This window comes from Theropithecus gelada, chromosome 11 (assembly GCF_003255815.1).
Source record: "Theropithecus gelada isolate Dixy chromosome 11, Tgel_1.0, whole genome shotgun sequence".
Lineage (NCBI taxonomy): Eukaryota > Metazoa > Chordata > Mammalia > Primates > Cercopithecidae > Theropithecus > Theropithecus gelada.
The window spans coordinates 91589475-91606600 of record NC_037679.1 but is presented as its reverse complement, the minus strand read 5'-3'; the positions used below and the strand labels follow the sequence as shown (position 1 = coordinate 91606600).

Genomic DNA, 17126 nt, shown 5'->3' with positions numbered 1-17126 from the left:
CCTGGTCCCTCTCGTCCCATGTCAACTCCTTCAGAGCACCAACTAGCCTGTGGACAGCCCCAGGACACTCCAGCTCCCGCCCTGCCGGTGGACATCGGGCAGCCCTAGGTTTTGGGGTCCCCACCCCCACACTCTTACTAGTGGTTTACACTTACACTTACTAGTGGTTTACACTTACTAGTAAACCACTAGTAAGCACCTTCTGTATGCTGGCTCGGCTCCTAGCACTAGGGCTGGTGCAGACATACACGGTGCATCAAGTCTAGGATACAGAGGAGCCAGCTGGCCAGCGACAAGCATCCACGAAAGGATAGAATCCTCTCGGGGAGAGCACGGCTGTGAGAAAAACAGCAGCAGTGAAGCCCAGGACAGGACCCACGTCAGAGCTGCTGCCAAGGACCCTGGGAAGTCACTGGGGAGGACCCGCCCCCAAGGAGGGCCACAGTGTCCCTGGGAAGGACCCACCCCCACGGAGGGCCACGGCGTCCCTGGGGAGGAGGACCCGCCCCCACATAGAGCCACGGCGTCCCTGGGGAGAAGGACCTTGGCTGTCCCTCCAGTAAGGACAGATGACAGGGACACAGCCATGGTGTTGCCGGCCACGCCCTCCCCGGCTGGGAGCCCTCCCCATGACACAAGCACCACCCCCACCAGTCTGAGCTGGAGGCCCTGAGAGGCCCAGCAGCATTTCCAGGCCCCCTGCCCATGAGGGCTGATCCTGCCACTCCAACTCCGCTGTTTCCGGCTCCAGGAAGCCTCCTTGTCTCCCCAAGACCCAGCTCCTGCCATGTGCTCTCTGCACAGCCACCACTCAAGGCCCAGAGCCCTGCTGTGAGCGGCCTGTTCAAGCCCGACAGCCCGTGGTCTCGAGAGTTCCTGCTCATCCACCCAGGATCCGTCAGGGCTGCCCGTCCCAGGCAGCTGTGGATCCAATCCCAGTCCCACTGAGCTCTGAGGGTCTAAGCCTGGACAAATTAAAGGCTGCAGCCAAGAGAACGGCTGTTCACAGCGCTGGATCAAAAGTAGGAACAAATCAAGGTGTTACCTTTCACAGTAACTATGAAACCTGCAAGGGCAGCCTGCCATGCAGGGCACCGCTGAGCTAGGATTTGTCTTTCTAATGGGCAAAGAGTCAGAGAAGACAGGCAAAGGGCAGATATGAGAAGGCACAACCGAGTGGTGCCCTCAGGGCACAGATGCTCCCCCAGGCCCGCTCCACACCTCTCTCCATCGCCAGTGTTCACAGCTGGCCAGAAGGATGCATGTGTCAAGGGCAAATTGTTTACATTTACCACATTTTCTGTAAACCTGCTTTAGTGTTACTTTGCTTTCAAAAAAATATAAAGATTCCTGCCGGCCCCTCCTCCCGTCCACAGACCCATACTCCAGCTCCCTCCCGGCCCCGGCCCCACCCAGCACAAGGCAGTGAGTTTCCTGTCCCGTTTGACCCGTACCAGAACGTCCATCTGTCCTGCCCCCTGCTTAGCCCCAGGCAGGGCTCACAAGCGCTGCTGAGTGAACATTCTAGAGAACAGACAGCACAGGAGTGGGTGCCCACACCGGGCAGGAGAGGCCTCCGACGTCTCCGGCTCCAGGCGCAGCCCCTGTGCCCACAAACCCCCAGCCAGCGCTGCAGCCACGCTCACTGCAGAGAACGGAGGCCATTCCCAGGAAGCTCTGGGAGGGCTGTCCCAGGACTCTACTCCTGAGGTGCGAGCCAGCGCTCTGCCTGCTGCCCTGAGACAGTGGGAAAGGTACCCAGGCCTGGGATAGCCATGCGGCTGGCCCCTCTCCTGGCCACTCCGGGGCTTTCCAGGGTGAGGCCGGCCCTGTGGGCTGCGCCTGGCAGGTTTCAGAGGCCCCACAGCAATGCCACAGCACTGCCCTGCCCTGCCCAGCTGCTGAGAGAGGCATGACCAAGGAAGCCCAGGCAGGGGCCCTTGCCAGCCCCACCGCTGCACCTGACACTCCACTCTGCCCAGTGGCTCAGTCACTCCACATACACCTGAGGGGTTGGTGGTACAGCTCAGAGACCGTACAGCGTCCCGTCCAAGGCCACCATGACAGGCAGCAGCGTGGCCACCCCCGCTCCTGTGAGGACCGGAGTCCCCCTTGGGGCACACCACGGGTGGGGGTGGGGCCGGGACAGGAGTCCAGGCCAGATGGGGGGCAGTCCCCAGGGACTGAGGGACAGTGCGTGCCCTGGGCAGCCCCAGGGTCCTCATTTGTAAACTGGGCAACGGCCCCACCCCCATGGGTGGCGCCAACCACCACACCAAGGTGCCTGGGCTCCACGGAAGAAAGGCACCGGGAAGTGACATGAGCTCTGGGTAGGGACCCTGCACGGAGCCAGGGAGACCAGCAGCAGCCACGCGCTCACCCACTTCGTCGTGTTCTCCGCAGTGAGGCTGTGCCAGGCACTCTGCTAAGTGGTGGGTCAGGCCCTGCTTATCTTCTTGTTTGTTTGTTTTTGAGTCGGAGACTCACTGTGTTGCTCAGGCTGGAGTGCAGTGGCACGATCTTGGCTCACTGCAACCTCTGCCTCCCAGGTTCAAGCAACTCTCCTGCCTCAGCCTCCTGAGTAGCTGGGATTACAGGTCACCATGTGTAGCTAATTTTTTTGTGTTTTTAGTAGAGACGGGATTTCACCACGTGGCCAGGCTGCTGTCGATCTTCTGACCTCAGGTGATCCGCCCACCTCAGCCTCCCAGAGTGCTGGGATGACAGGTATGAGCCACCACCGCACTGGGCCTGGGCCCTGATTATCTAATCCACACACACAGGACCCCACGTGCTGGCCGCAGTGACCACCCCAGCGTGGAATGAAGACACAGACAAGAAAGGCCTGGAAAGGCTTCAGGAGCTGTGTCCCCAGCACCACCCACCACCCAGCCCAGCTCTGGGGTGCCAGCCGGGCCGCCTCAGGCCACTGTCCCAGCTGCAGGAACCCCTGCTAGGCTGAGGCAGTGGAGGCCCTGAACCCCCCCACAGGTCTGCAGTGCACACCGGGGTCAGCACACGTGGCACCACACAGGGGCCCTCCAGGAAAGCGCGGTGGGGGCCCTCCCTGCGCAAGGCCACTGCCCTGCAGTGGCTTCCAGTACCCCCAGTAGTGGCTAGGGCCCCAGACCTCCCTGCTCCCCTCCCGGGAGGACCACCAGGGCTGGGCGCAGGCTTCTGTGACACTGCTAGACAGATTCTCCTGTAGCAATTCTATGCGACTGCTTTTGGCTCTCTGAACGTCATTACTACACAGCACCATCAACATTCCTAACTACACTACAATGACGCAAACAGAGATAAAATAACTCTACCCCAGCACACACAGAGCGCTGCTGCCCCCTCTTGGGGACGGGGCTGCCTGTTCCCGCCCAGGCTTGGCCTACCCCCTGCAGCCAGGTGGCCACGCCCTGCTCCTGAAACCACAGCAGGGGCCTCTCCCCTCCTTGTCACCAGGCAGGAGGCTCTGGAGAACCGCCTACCCAAGACCTCACCTCCCTGGCAGGCCCCTCTGCTTCCCACCCAGAGTGATGACCACGTTCCCCCAGGCAAAGCCAGGCCTGGAACCCCCAGGGATCTTCTCGGATGGGTGGGAAGCTGCTCTCCACTGGGGGCAGGAGGCTGAGGAAGGATGCAGCTGCTTGGCTCCCAGAACCTTGTTGGCTCACACCTTCGTCAGGTCTGTCTCTGTCATTCCAAGAGCTCAGGCCCAAAGCCCAGAGCCTCTGCCTCTCAACTGTGTTCAGTCTGGGTGCAAACCCCACAGCTCTCTCTGCAGAGCACCTGAGCGTCCGCTCAGCGCTCAGGTGGCACGGCTGCCTCCCATACCCAGGTCCTGTGGTGGCCTGTGCCCCGCCATCCCCTCTGCCTTGGGGTCAAAAGCTGAACAGAAGCTGACACAGGAGACCCTACAGGGAGCCCCACTCACAGCCCCATGTGGGGACTGGGTCTATCACCCCTCCAGCTGCAAAGGTGGGAATGGGACCCTTTCCCACCATGACCTCTCTCTCCCTTGGCTGACACCCACCCAGTGGGCGACAGCCCCCACGTCTCCCCCCTGCCCAGGGTGTCCCAATGTCACCTTGGCCGGTTTTTTCCCATGGGGACCCCACATCGAGCACCCACGGGGACTGCCCGGCAAGCCTCACTGACACCTCAGTTGTTCCAGAGGCCTCCAGGTTGTGCCCAGCTGCTCCCATGGCCTCCACGATGTGGTTCTGCGGGCTTGTGGCTCTCGCCTAGCAACGGACCAGCAGCTGGGAGCTGGGCTGCCCCTGCAGGACCGCCACAAGCATGGTGGCTACTGCCTCTCAGGGACGGCTGAGATTCCCGAACACCCAGTGAGGGCACGTGGTTGCACTCTAGGGGCAGGGAGGCAGGGTCAGGGCTCCCGGGGGGGGGGGGGGGGGGGGGCGGGGCACTGTGAGGCCCAGCTTGGCCGTTACTGCTGCACCCCACTCCTTGGGAGCTGTGGAGGCTGTGGCCTGGCCCTGTGTGGGCCGGGAAGAGCTACCTGGAGACAAGTCGGAGACCCAGGCCATTGGTGACGGTGCCAGGGAGAACAGCAGTGCTGCCTGAGATGGAGTGGTGCCAGGACAGGTGTGAATGCAGGGTGCATGGCAAGTGGACACGAGGGGGTGGGGACAGAAGCGGGAGAGGATAGGAGGGGTCCTCTGGTCCAGGGCCAGAAGCCTCAGAGACCAGTGTGGGCTGACAAAGCCCAGCCCCGGTGGTTGGTGCACTAGGTGCCCTCGCTGCTGTTGTGAGTTCACAGGGCCAGAGTGGGCTACGGAAATGAAGCCTGAGCCTGCCTTCCGCTCGGGGCCCAAGGCTTTGGACAGGAGTAAGAAGGGCTGCCATGAGCAAATGCACAGCCCATTCCGTGCATGGGGATAGTGGGCGTGAGGCCTGAAGCAGGGAAGTGGGGATGGTGTGAGGGGCAGGCTGGTGTGAGGACCACAGTGGAGCCACTGTTTGGCCCTGGTTTTATCCCAGGGTTCCAGTCCAGCCACGCCTGGAGAATCGTCTGATAGGGGCTGAGCCTGGAGAGTGAACGAGGTTGCCCAGTTACCCTCTGACCAGCCCAACCAGCAGGCCACTGTCACGCGCCACGCCTGGAGGTCAGTCCCGCTGTGAACTCGGAGCCTCACTGATGCGTTCCTCCCTCCAGCTCCAATTTACTGGAAGGCCACGGATCACACCTGGCTGTGGCCTGCAGCCTCGCCCTTCAAACCAAAGGCCTTCTGCAGGATTCCTCTGGGTGGCCATGAGGGCCAGGCATGGAGAGCCGGGTATGGAGGGCTGAGGCAGCACCAGGGAGATGGCCCAGGGTGGCAGTTTGCCAGGAGGGAGGTGACGAAGGGCTGGAGCCTGCCCCGGCCACCAGTGGGGCCTGCCAAGGATTCTAGAAAGGCCCCCTGGAGGGACAGCCCACACCAATGCTGGCAGCAGGGGAAAGCAGGCAGCTGACCCCTCTGTCCCTAAGAACCTGGGGGGCTGCCGCAGGTTGGGGCATGAGGACACATCAGGATGGTGGTCAACACACTGAGAGGGACGCGTCACTCAGACCTGGGAGGTCAACACTTCAAAACGAACATACATCCCGTCCGTGCACTCTGTGTACACACGGACTTCCTCACAATGAAAAGAATAAAAAGAAAGGGAGATCTTTTGGATTTAGATTTAGATGAAGAGAACAGAAAGGAGCCAGGAGATGGAGACACTGGGCAGGTGAGGCTGTCCCCAAAGAGGGGATGCAGGGCAGGACCCTGTAAGCTGACGTCTGGGCAGCCAGCCGAAGGAAGGGGAGGAGCCACCGGCCTGGGTGTCCTGCTCCAGGGCCGTCCTGCATGATGGGCCCTGCTGTGTGGCCACCACTGCTGGGATGACGAGGAGTCGACTGCTGGGGCCCCAACCTCTCCAGAGACCCCTGTCCCGGCCCCTGCACAGGAATGGGCCGTGCATTTGCTCACAGCAGCCTCTCTCACTCCTGTTCAAGGCCTTGGCCCCAAGCGGAAGGCAGGCTCAGGCTTCATTTCTGTGGCTCACTCTGGCCCCTGTGAACTCACGACAGCAGCAAGGGCACCTGGTGCACCAACCACCGGGGCTGGGCTTTGTCAGCCCACACTGGTCTCTGAGGCTCCTGGCCCTGGGAGCCCCTTCCCCAGCCACTCACCCCTGCTGGCAGCTGCCACAGGCGATCCCACGCAGCAGCCTGGGACACACAGAGCCTCTTCCTCAGCCACGGGGGGGCGGCCCGGGCCCACGCCAGCCAGGTGTCGCTAAAGCCACAGGCCTGGGGTACGAGGACCACAGGGGCAGCCGCCGCTCGGCCCCACCTTTATCCCGGGATTCCAGTCCAGCTGCGCCCACAGAACTGACGATCCCCAGGGCTGGGGGCTGGTAGGGGCTGAGCCCCAAGAATGAACAGGACTGAGAGGCCAACCCACTTCTGACCTCAGGGTCTCGGGGAGGAGAGTCACAGGGGAACCAATGTAGCCCCCACCCAGTCCAGTCCACGTCAGGGGCCTGGTCCACATCACGGTCCCCCTCCCTGGGCAGTCGCTGCAGGCCCCTTGGGCTCCTTCCCCGACCGGCTCCCAGCCACACGGTCCCTGGGGAGAGGCACGCAGCCATGCCGGCCATAGGACAGGGTGTAGCAAGCAGGTAAGTGGGGCATGGGATTAGGGTCTGCCCGAGGACAGCCAGAGGCCTGCTGTGGTACGAGCAGCAGCAACTGGGGCAGGCGCCAAGGGCTGTGGGGGATGCCACAGCAGGACAGGTTAGTGAGGGTGGGGTTGTGGCAGGGCCTGGGCTCCCTGTGAAGGCACAAACAGGCTCTTCCAGGCTGGACAGAGTCTGCAGGGCCTGGACTCCCTGTAAGAGTGTCAACAGGCTGTCCCGGGCTGGACAGAGTCTGCAGGGCTCTGGGCTCCCAGGCAGGGAAGCAGTTAGACGACGTCTGATTTAGAAAACTGTAGACTGGGTGGGTGGAGGGACCAGGACAGGGGACAGCCACAGGGCCAGGACTCCCTGGAGGCCAGTCTGGACACACAGCAGGACCAGCTGGCCCTACGGGGGACAGAGGACAGGGAGCAAAGAGGCCGGCCCCATGGGCCCAGGCCAGAGAGGGGGAGCCCCAGCCTCCAGCCCATGCCTGAGTTCTGATCCTGCTCAGCCACTCGCCAGCAGTGTAGATGCAGGAAGTGACTGCATGGCTGTGCCTCAGGTTCCTCATCTGTAGCATGGGGACAGCACAGCACCCGCCATGGGGGCTGCCAAGGGGAGTGGGCGTGACGCACACGAAGTCCTGGAGCTGTGCCTGGGCCTGGAGCCGGGGCACTGCTGCCCTTTCCATCACTGTCACCACCGCTCAGTAGCAAGGCTTGGTGGTGGGGCCGCGCGTAAGCCTGGGACACACTCAGTTATTCTGCTACCTACAGCCGCCCAGCCAGGACCAAGTTCTCAACAGAGGGAAGGTGGTGGCCACAGACTGGGCAGGCGCCCCTCTGGCCTCAGTGGGGCAGGGTCACAGCGTGCGGCTCCCAGCCCCAGACACTTGATGGCTCCTGCAGAGTCCAAAGGGCAGTGCCTGTGCTTCCTGAGCCAGACACCACGGATTCTGGCCAGAGGGTCCTGGGTGCACACACATGGTACACACGTGGGCTGGGAAGACGGGCATGGAGACTTCAACGCCTGTCTGGGCTGCAGAGGGACCAGCAGCCCACCCAGCCTGCTCTCTGACGCCAGCACAGCTCTGGGGAACCCCATCCACCCCACAGGCCAGCTTTCTACACAAACCAGATCAGCACAGCTCTGCTACGCCAAGAGAGTTGGGGCTCGGTGGCTGTTCTGCCCCTCACACTCCTCAGAGGAGGGCGCCTGTCGTCCTCTACAGGTACGTGGAACCAAGTGCCCCATTTGCCCTGATCTCACGGAGTTTAGGTACTGCGCAGTGCCCCACCCCCAGCCCTGCAGTCCCCCAGCCACAGCCCCCAGCCGTCTCCAGACAGCCTGCCATAGGCACCCCAAACCAGTACCACCTGCCACACGTGCCCTTCCTGACGGGATCTCAGGAACCGCCATGCCACAGTGCTGCCCCTCACAGCTGCACTCCTCCCTCGGTGCTGCCCCTCACACCTGCACTCCTCCCTCGGTGCTGCCCCTCACACCTGCACTCCTCCCCAGAAGCCCTCACGGTCTCCTCTGTGACTCCTAGCCTCCAACGACAGCCTCTTTACTGCCATCCCAATACTCAGTGGCAACGGGGCCTGTGGGTGTATCTTGGGGGCTGGCCCAGGGCCTGGCACACAGCCAGGGCTCAATAAATGCTTGTAGAGTCCGTCAGGGAAAGCAAAACAGCTCAGAATTCTTCCCTGCTGGCCAGCAGCTCACCTGGCCTTTCCCAGAGGTCCAGCACCACTGCTGCCCAGCACCACCCTGCCGGGCTGGCCCTGGAGGTTCCACTGTGCAGCAGCAAGACCTGGGCAGAGGTCTGGAATGGGCGGGGCAGCTGCCGAGGCCAGATGAGGCCCACCAGTCCCAGGGACCAGTTTGGCCACCCAGGCTCCTGGAGGCCTTACAGAGCACAGAGCACTGTCCCAGGGGACAACAGAGGTGGCAGGTACCCTTGGTCACATACACAGGCAGAAGGGGCCCAGCCTGCCGTGGTGAGGGTGGAGGAAGCCTGCTGAGTGGACGGGAGCATGAGCAGGTGGCCACAGGACCTGGCTGGGGTTGTCGGCCTCTCTGCCCAGCCCACAGTGGGGTGAGTACCATGGCCAAGCCTCAGTTTCCATCCATCACACAGGGTAGCCGCAGCTGCACCTCCAGCTGTCCTGGCCCACAGGGACACCAACACCTGATGGTTCTTCAGCTTCCAGCCTCCCTCCCCCAGAACAGGTCGGTGTCCATCCAAGCGCAGTCCCACCCAGCTCTGCAAGGCCCACCCAGGGAGGGGCACAGCCAAGTCCCACCCAGGGCCACCCTGCTGACCAGGATGGGGGGCCCTGTGCAGTAGCGCCTCGAGGGGCCCCAGCACTTCCCACAGCTCCCACGGGATCTGGACGTTCCAGGCTGTACAGCAGGAGACCCCAGACTTCCACGACCCACATCCCCACATGGGGTTGGTAGGGGCAGACCAGGACGTGTGTGGGGATGGTCCATCCTCTTCATTTCCCTGGAGGGTCTGGAGAAGGACAAGAGTGGAGGGCTAGGGGCCGGGAGGGATGGGCAGCCACAGATCCACTCTGCTGCAGTCCTGGACAGCCTGTAGCTCAGCCTCCAGCTGGGACCTCCAGAGATTGGCCAGAAGGTGTCTGACAGGCAGGTGGCCGCTGTGGAGCCTCTGCGAGGGTGGCTGGGGGCCTGTGGGTCCTGCAGGCCTCCCCACTGGAACACTCTGACTGCTCTCACATCCTGACACAGCCCCCTGCCCCGTGCCCCCCCGCACAGGCCTCACCGTGAGCGCGGGGCCCGGAGAGGGACCCACACCCATACAGGGGGCACGCAGCTGTGGGGCTTGACAGATCTGGACGGCCAGCTCTCCCCACCGGCCACCTCCCCAGGTTCCCAAAGAAACAGCAGGCACCCTCCCCAGAGGCCCTGTGGGCCAGCTCTCCCAGGGAGTGCAGGCCAGGCTCAGCGATGGGCCTCCCAGCTGCTGCCACACGACCACTCTAGATGCCACATGCTCTTGGGGTGGGGCCGGGGAGGACATCAGGCCCGAGGGGTTTCTCGGGGAGGCACATGCAGGGCACAAACACACACATCGCACGCCACAAGCCCTGGCCCTCCCTCAGAGACCTGGGGGCTGCTTACATGCTGACCCTTGTTTAGGGACAAATGGCTTTGTCATGGGCCACGTAGGGGCAGTCAGGGCTTGACCCTGGGCCACTGAGAAGGGTTAGATCCCCAGCCCGGGACTGCCTCAGCAGGGGTGAGGTGGCGCCCCAGAGGTCCCGAGGCCCAGAGCCTGGATTCTAGCCTGGGGCCACTCACTGAGCTCATCTTGACAGGGGCAGGAGGCTGGCGCACTGAAGGGTGGTCACATCTGTGGGCTCCTGAAATATGCAGGAGCTGAGGCCAGAGGGGGTCCTGGTGCCATCTGGGTAGGGGAGTATGGAGGGGGAGCCCGGAGGGAGAGGACAGCCTGGGACACAGGGGTCACTCAGACTCCTAGAGGCTCAGGTGGGCTGGGCTCCTCCTGCAGGACTCAGGGGGCTCCTGGGGACTCAGGTGGGCTGGGCTCCTCCTGTGGCTGCCTCTGACTCAGAGCAGCCAGGCTGGGTCCGCCCCGGGACCCTGGCCCAGCTCTGTGGTCCTCCTACTTAGAAGGCCCTCCTGACCTGGCCAGGGCACCCCGGGCTCCTCTCCCCCAGCCTCCACTTCTAATGAGGTGATCCCGTGGCCCCTCCCTCGTTACCCGTGTCCCCACCCCAAACCATGCTGACTTAGGGCCTCTAACTGGTCACCATTAAATGGGCTGGAGTACTGGGACCCAAATGTTCTGTCCAGGTGCTGAGAAAGCGGTTAATTCTTATGCCATTTTGTCGTTACAGAAAAAGATGAAAAGTTCCCAACCAAAATGCAGAACCAGCGGAAGTAACTCTACTAGAAACAGGGCGGCAAAACTCCGAACCATCGGCAAAGCAACCCAAAATGAGACTCCACCAACACAGGAGATGCCAGGGCCACGTCCGGAGTTCAAGGACAGACCGAGAGCAGCAGCATGGGTGCCGTGGGGCCTGGGAAGAAAGCGCAGGGAGGCGGCATAAGCTGGGTGAGCAGGGCCACCCCTACCTGATGCTGGACCAGAGACGCATCCCGCAAAACACAGTGCGCCCATCAGAATGCCGGGAAACAGGGAAGGAGGGAGGGACACAGATACCCGCAAACAGCAACACCAATCCTCACGCTCCTGACACACAAACGCAGTAAGGCGCGAAGAGTCCCGCAACACAGATGCAGGGAAGCAGCAACGTCACAGCCATGTGCAGATGCCAGCAGGGCCTATGGGAACCCCCCAAGAGTCCCCTAGAAACTGTCTGTGCTGACGAGAGAATCCAACAAAGTGCCCAGGTAGAGATGCCAGGTGGGAAGAAGTTTTCTTAGACAAACAGCAACAACCAGCCAGAAAACACAGCGAAACGAGGCTTCCAGAGTGACAAAAACACAAGCCCGGGTAAATACCCAACACGGGCCCCTCGGCAGGGAACAGGCCCTCACGACCATCAGGAGCCTTACAACTGCCACCCACAGACAGCAGGGCCAGTTCTGGGCACTTCTCTTTCTCTAGAGAAGCAATCCCACAAAGGCAGGAGATGGGGGACATCTGGGGACAGATCTCCCGTCAGGACAGCTGGGGCAGCTGGGGCAGCTGGGGCAGCTGGGACATGAGAGTCTAGTCCGGGAAAGAGGGGGTGGGGCCAGCCCGGGTCTGGTGTGGGTCTGGCTCCCTGCTGGAGGACTGTGCAGTGAGTCACAGGGACCCCTGGGAGACCCCGACTGCAAAGGTGCGCAGCACGTGCGGACGCACAGGCACGCGGCGTAGCCACAGCAAGGACAGGAAGGCCTTGGAAACCTAAGCCAAGAAGTGACAGGGCCAAGCAGCCAGGCGGGAGGGGATCCAGGCGGGAGGGGATGGGGAAGAGGGCCGGGGACCATCGTACTGTAACAGCTCTGACCCCGAGGCCAGCAAACCACCAGGCAGGGCCCGCGAGGGGCAGAGCCACAGGCAGAGGACGCAGAACCCTTCTCAGAGCCAAAGCGGCCAGGTGCAGGCCCTGCTCCAGCCATGGCAGGGCCTGGGGAGCTGCTGGCCCCCAGACAGGGCCTGGACAGGTGGCGGGCACCCACGTGGACCGAGGGGCCAGCGACTGTTTTCATGGCCCCTGCATCCACCTCCCCTGAGGGAGCAGCCCCTGCCCACGGCTGAGAGACTCTCTGGGAGGAACAGGAATCCACACAGCTTCCAGGCAGCCCCTCACTGTCACAGGGCGGGCCCTGGCTCAGCTCCACACCCCTGCCCCATGGCTGTGGGTAAAGCACTTCCTCTCGCTGGGCCTCAGTTTCCCCACCTGGAGACCAGGAAGCAGCCACAAGGAGTTCCCTGGGCCGAAGCCTGCCCTCTCCCTGGCTCTCCTCACTGAGCCCAAATGTCTGCGGTCTCAGCCCCACCCCCATCTGTCTGACAGTTGAGCCAGGCGTGGACTCACAGCGCCCCCGGCACAAACTCAGCCCCCACTGGCACCACCAACAGTGTGGTCTCAGCGGTGCCCGGAGGTCCAAGTGACACTGTCAGGCCCCACATGCAGTGCTCGGCGGGCCGGGCCCAGCCCCGACATGGCCAGGTCATACTTCCGGCCCCAAGCAGCCAAGAGCCAGCCCAGATTCTATGCCTGGGCCTCTGCTCCTGGAATCCTGGCCACTCTGTGAAGCCCACCAGGCCCACTAGGGGTTCACAGACAGACCACCTGGCTCAGCCTCCAGGATGTAGGGCAGGGCAGGAAGGTGCCTGGGCCAGTCCCTCACACTCTCACATTCCCCACCACGGGCTATGTCCAAAAACCTGTACCCTCCCCTTGGCCAAGGCCCACTGGCTCCAGGCTCACACCCTAAACCCACCAGCGTTCTGGGCCATTTTCAGCAGGGGTCACAGCTCGCCCATGGACAGCCCTGGGAGGCCGGGGGCCGCACACAATCAGTAGCCTGGGGTTTCTCGAGCACAAGTTTCCCGCCTGTCTGTGCATGGTTCAGCAGCAGCAGGTTCAGCAGCGTTTTGGGTGATGTCCTGTGGTTTATGCTGAGCAGAGAATGTGGAAGCACAGGCGTTAGAGGAGGCCGCTGGCCACCAAGCTGGGATGCTGGGTGCTTTCCTTCCACCTTTATTCCCGGGACACACGTGGACCTTCTGAGTGGCCGTGTGCCAGTCAGGGAACAGCTCAAGCTTCAGCACACACCTTCTTACGGAGCTTGATGTGTGAACCAGGTGAAAGTCACCAAGTGAAAGTGATTTGTTGTTTGAAAAATACAAATCAACAAAAACTTACAGACACCAAACCAGAATGGTGGTGTCCGCCTGAAGCTGGTGGCCAATGTACTCCCGGGCACTGTGCCACCTCCCTGTGGCCCAGGCCCAGCCCAGAGCACTGTGGCCAGCATCGCTGGGGTTGTGTGGCCAGCATGCGGGAATGGGCGGTGCAGCCCACTGGGCTAAGCGGGCCTGGCCTATCTCCCGGGAGATATAGGGACCGGCACAACCTGTTCTGTGGCCTGAGGCCAGATAAGGATGGCCTTTGCCATCTGGGAAGAGGCGGTCTGACGTAGCCCTGGATACACCTCTCAGACCCCAGCCTTCTTGGGAGGACCCCAGGCAGAGAACAGCAGCACTGACCGGGCACATACGGTCACAGCACTGCTTCAAGGGCAGGGGGCTTCCTGTGTCCTCTGGTCAGTACAACCAGGGGACAGAGCCGTCACAGGATACAAAAGGGACAGCAAGAGCCATATTCCCAAGCACCCAGAGTCCCCGGTCAGAGCAAGAGCAACGGAGAGGCCAGCAGGGCTTCCTCAGGCCTCCTGTCCCCACAAACCACTGCCCCTGGTTTGAGAGTAGAAAATCAAGACGGCTGGCTCAGGTCAGCCATACCGCCCCACCCACCCCAGCACACCCAGTCCAGCACGCCCCTCTGCAGGTCCTCAGCCCTGCCACAGGGCTCCCGTCTCCATCCTCCGTTAATCATTAATGCTGTCTCCAGGGCTGCAGGCACACCCTGAGCCAGGCCAGACCCTGGCCCTCCTCAGCCCACAACCACCACCGCCAACATTTAGGGAGCGCCTGCTGTGTTCACAGCACATACAGACACAGGGACAGGACAAGGGGGGACTCCTCCTCCGCTACAGGAGCACATATAAACGTGCAGGTGGTGGGGGCCTGCCCCGGGCACAGAATGGCCTGTGTGTCCCACCCAGGGTACAGAAAGGGGGCAGGGGCTTCCCCAGGGCACAGAATGGGTGTGGGGGGCCTGCCTCGGGCACAGAATGGCCTGTGTGTCCCACCCAGGGTACAGAAAGGGGGCGGGGGCTTGCCCAGGGCACAGAACGGGTGTGGGGGCCTGCCTCGGGCACAGAACGACCTATGTGTCCCATCCAGGGCACAGAAAAGGGGCAGGGACCTGCATGGGGCACAAAAGAGGTACAGAGACCTGCCCCAGGCACAGGGCGAGGGGGCCCTGTTGAGACAGGCAGGGAGGGTGGTCTGCCTGGGGGAAGAAGGGGCTGTGAGTGGGGGGCCTGCCCCAGGGGCCGGGGCTGGGAGTTGGTCCCAGCACATGTGGGGTCTGGGGGGAGGTAACAGGACTCCCGCAGGCAGGCTACACCTTCCCGACAAGTCTACACTTGTGTTTGGTTGTTTACATCACTGCAGTGTCCCGCGGGCACGAGCCAGCCTCTGGGGTTACAAGGGCTTCCTCCGACTCCTGAGTGTCCCATCCTCCAGCATCCCAGAGTAGGAAGAGCCCCCGAGACGTGGGTGGGGACAGAGAGACTGTGAGAGAAGGAGGCAGAGCCGAGGGCAGGCTGCTCCTCCAGGAGTAAACGAGTTGATGCCTGTGAAGGGCAGCTCAGGTGGAGAGAATACTTACTTAATCAGTCATTACTATTTATATGATTATGATTTATCTGAACTTTGGGGAAAAACCCCTACACTTTGACAAAAAATGTGGTCAACCAAGAGACACGTGTGGGACGATCATGAAGTTATGACTTGTGCAGAAGCCCCGTACTTTCCCAGGCAGGCTCCGAAGGGCAGAGGAAGGGGCATGAAACCACCCCGGGGTGCCGTGGCTGTGTTAATGCCACGCAGAAGCAGACTTGTCTCACTATGACCTGGGGGACCGCTGGTCTAAGTTGAAGTCACCAAAACCCACTGAACCCACTGGCTGCAGGTGGCGGCACGTGACCCTGCTGGAGCAGGTGGACAGCCAGTCAGAGCCACTGCGGGCAAAGCACATGGGCCTGGGATTGGCCCTGGGTCTCCCGGGCACTTTCTACACGCGGAGCTCTTCCCAGCACCAGACCCCATAGGAGACACAGAGGACAGTGTCTGCTCTCCTTCAGTTTACAAGTTCTTGCGGGAGACAAACATGGAGAGCAAAGACATCCTAAAACAGCTTCGCAGCGCGCAGATGACAGGAAGAAGGTGGGCAACATTGACGGGGGTGGGGGGCACCACTTCAGAGGAGTCCGAGGTGACATTTTTGCAGAGACACAAAGGCACCAAACATCAAGCAGGCAGAGAACAGCAGAGTACAAGGGCTGACCCGCTTGGAGCAGCAAGGAGGTGCGGGCGGGCAGTGACGGCTCTGGAAGGTGGGCATCGTCGCGGTCTCAGCTGCAGTGCAGGAGCCGAGCGCAGTACGTGCCCAGTACACATGCAGTCCATGTCATCATCACCACTGAGAGAGCAGAAGACAGCCCCAGGGCCATCCCGTCCCAGCACAGAGCATGGCGTGTGCCAGCCCTGGAGTCACCCAGTGTGCACGACAGAGGATGGCCAGGCTGTGTGATGGGCCTAGCACCACCCCTGCGTCCTGGGCCCACAGGAGCCCCAGCTCTGCCCGTGCACTCGGGACACGAAGCCCCAGCTCTGCCCATGCACTCGGGACACGAAGCCCCAGCTCCGCCCATGCACTCGGGACACGAAGCCCCAGCTCTGCCCGTGCACTCGGGACATGAAGCGGCACCTGTTCTGGGGCCACTTCCCTGGACACCAGCCCTGACCCAAGGCTCTCTAGTTTGGAGAGTTTGGATGAGAACTTGAAGAGGACTTGCTGCCTCAGGGGCCTGCAGTAGCCATCTCCCCTTTTCCCAAAGCTCAGCTTCCGAGACAGGGGGATCTCAGGCCATGGGCTCCCAAGCCCCTGGAAAAGTGAGAGGGGTTGGAAATAGGGTGATTCTGGGAGTCAAAGTCCAGCAGATGAGGGTCTCCCAAAGTAAGTGCCACAAGAGACACACCTCGCTGAGGGGGTCTCTGCCCTGGTGGAGGACACCTGGCTAGCATTCCTGCCCAGGCCCGTCCTGGGGAGACAGTGCCCACCCCAACTCTGGGACAGCATTTAATTTCCTTCGCTGCTCAGCTGGGTTCACGCAAGAGGGGCAGTATTTGCTCAGTAAATATTGTCCATCAGCCAGACAAGCAGTATTTTTTGCCAACCTATTAACCATGCAGCAAGCAACAGTCACCAAGAGGGGTCTTGGGATTAACCCTCCTTCTCCCCTTCTCAGCAGAGCCCTCGAAGGGAGGAGGGAACGGGATGGCCCGCGGAGTATCCATTTTATCACCACCTCCCTAAGATCCAGCACTGCTCCCTAGCACGTCCTGAACCAAGCAGAGCGATACGCTGGCAACAGAAACACAACTGATAAAAGGCCGACGGTGCTGTCAGACAGCCCACGATTTCTGAGCGTCGATTTCTTTGCCTCTGAAACTCAAAACGTCCCTAAACCCACCCAACGCTGCTGTGTCTTCCAGATGCGACGGTCTGGGAGAGCGGTCAGCACCCAGGGTCCCTGGAACGGGGACAGAGTAGCCGGGGCTTCCCTCAGGGGTGCCCACGGCGCGGGCGGTCACAAGTCCAGGGGTCCCGGGACCGCCCAACGCGTCAACTCCGGGCCCCGTTCTCGCCCCGACGCGGGCGAAGCTGTGCCCGTCCACCTACCTCTAGGGCCTCCAGGGTGCTGAAGCTGGCGATGGCGAAGCCGTCGATGACCTCCTCCTCCTGGGAGCTGGACTCGCGGCGGCGGCGGCGCGGGGGACGCGCTGCGCGGGGCGCGGGGGCGGCGCCTCGGGGGGGCGCGCCGCGGAGGCCTGCGTTCTCCTTGCCGGGGCTGGACTCGGGCTCCTCGCCCGACGACGGGCTCTGGGCGCGGGCGTCGCGGGCGGCCTCCCGGCGCCGGCCACGGTCCCGCTGCGCGCGCGAGCGCCGGCTCGGGCGGACCTTGGCCTCCATGGCGGCGCGTGCGCCCCGTCGGGCCGGTGACCTTGACGCCCCGCGCCTGGCTCGCGGCAGGCGGGCTCCCTCGGCTACGCGGCGCCGCCGGACTGAGTGTGCGCCGCGCGGGCTCGG

General features: G+C 62.4%; 1 protein-coding gene across 1 annotated transcript in view; it reads right to left on the bottom strand.

Moving 5' to 3' along the window:
• Positions 1 to 17062, bottom strand: part of FBRSL1 (fibrosin like 1) — a 96475-nt gene extending 79413 nt beyond the window's left edge. The window contains 1 exon segment of the mRNA XM_025402799.1: positions 16719 to 17062. Within this exon segment, the coding sequence (XP_025258584.1) occupies positions 16719 to 17009 (291 nt within the window). The 5' untranslated portion in view covers positions 17010 to 17062.
• Positions 17063 to 17126: the final 64 nt, after the last annotated feature.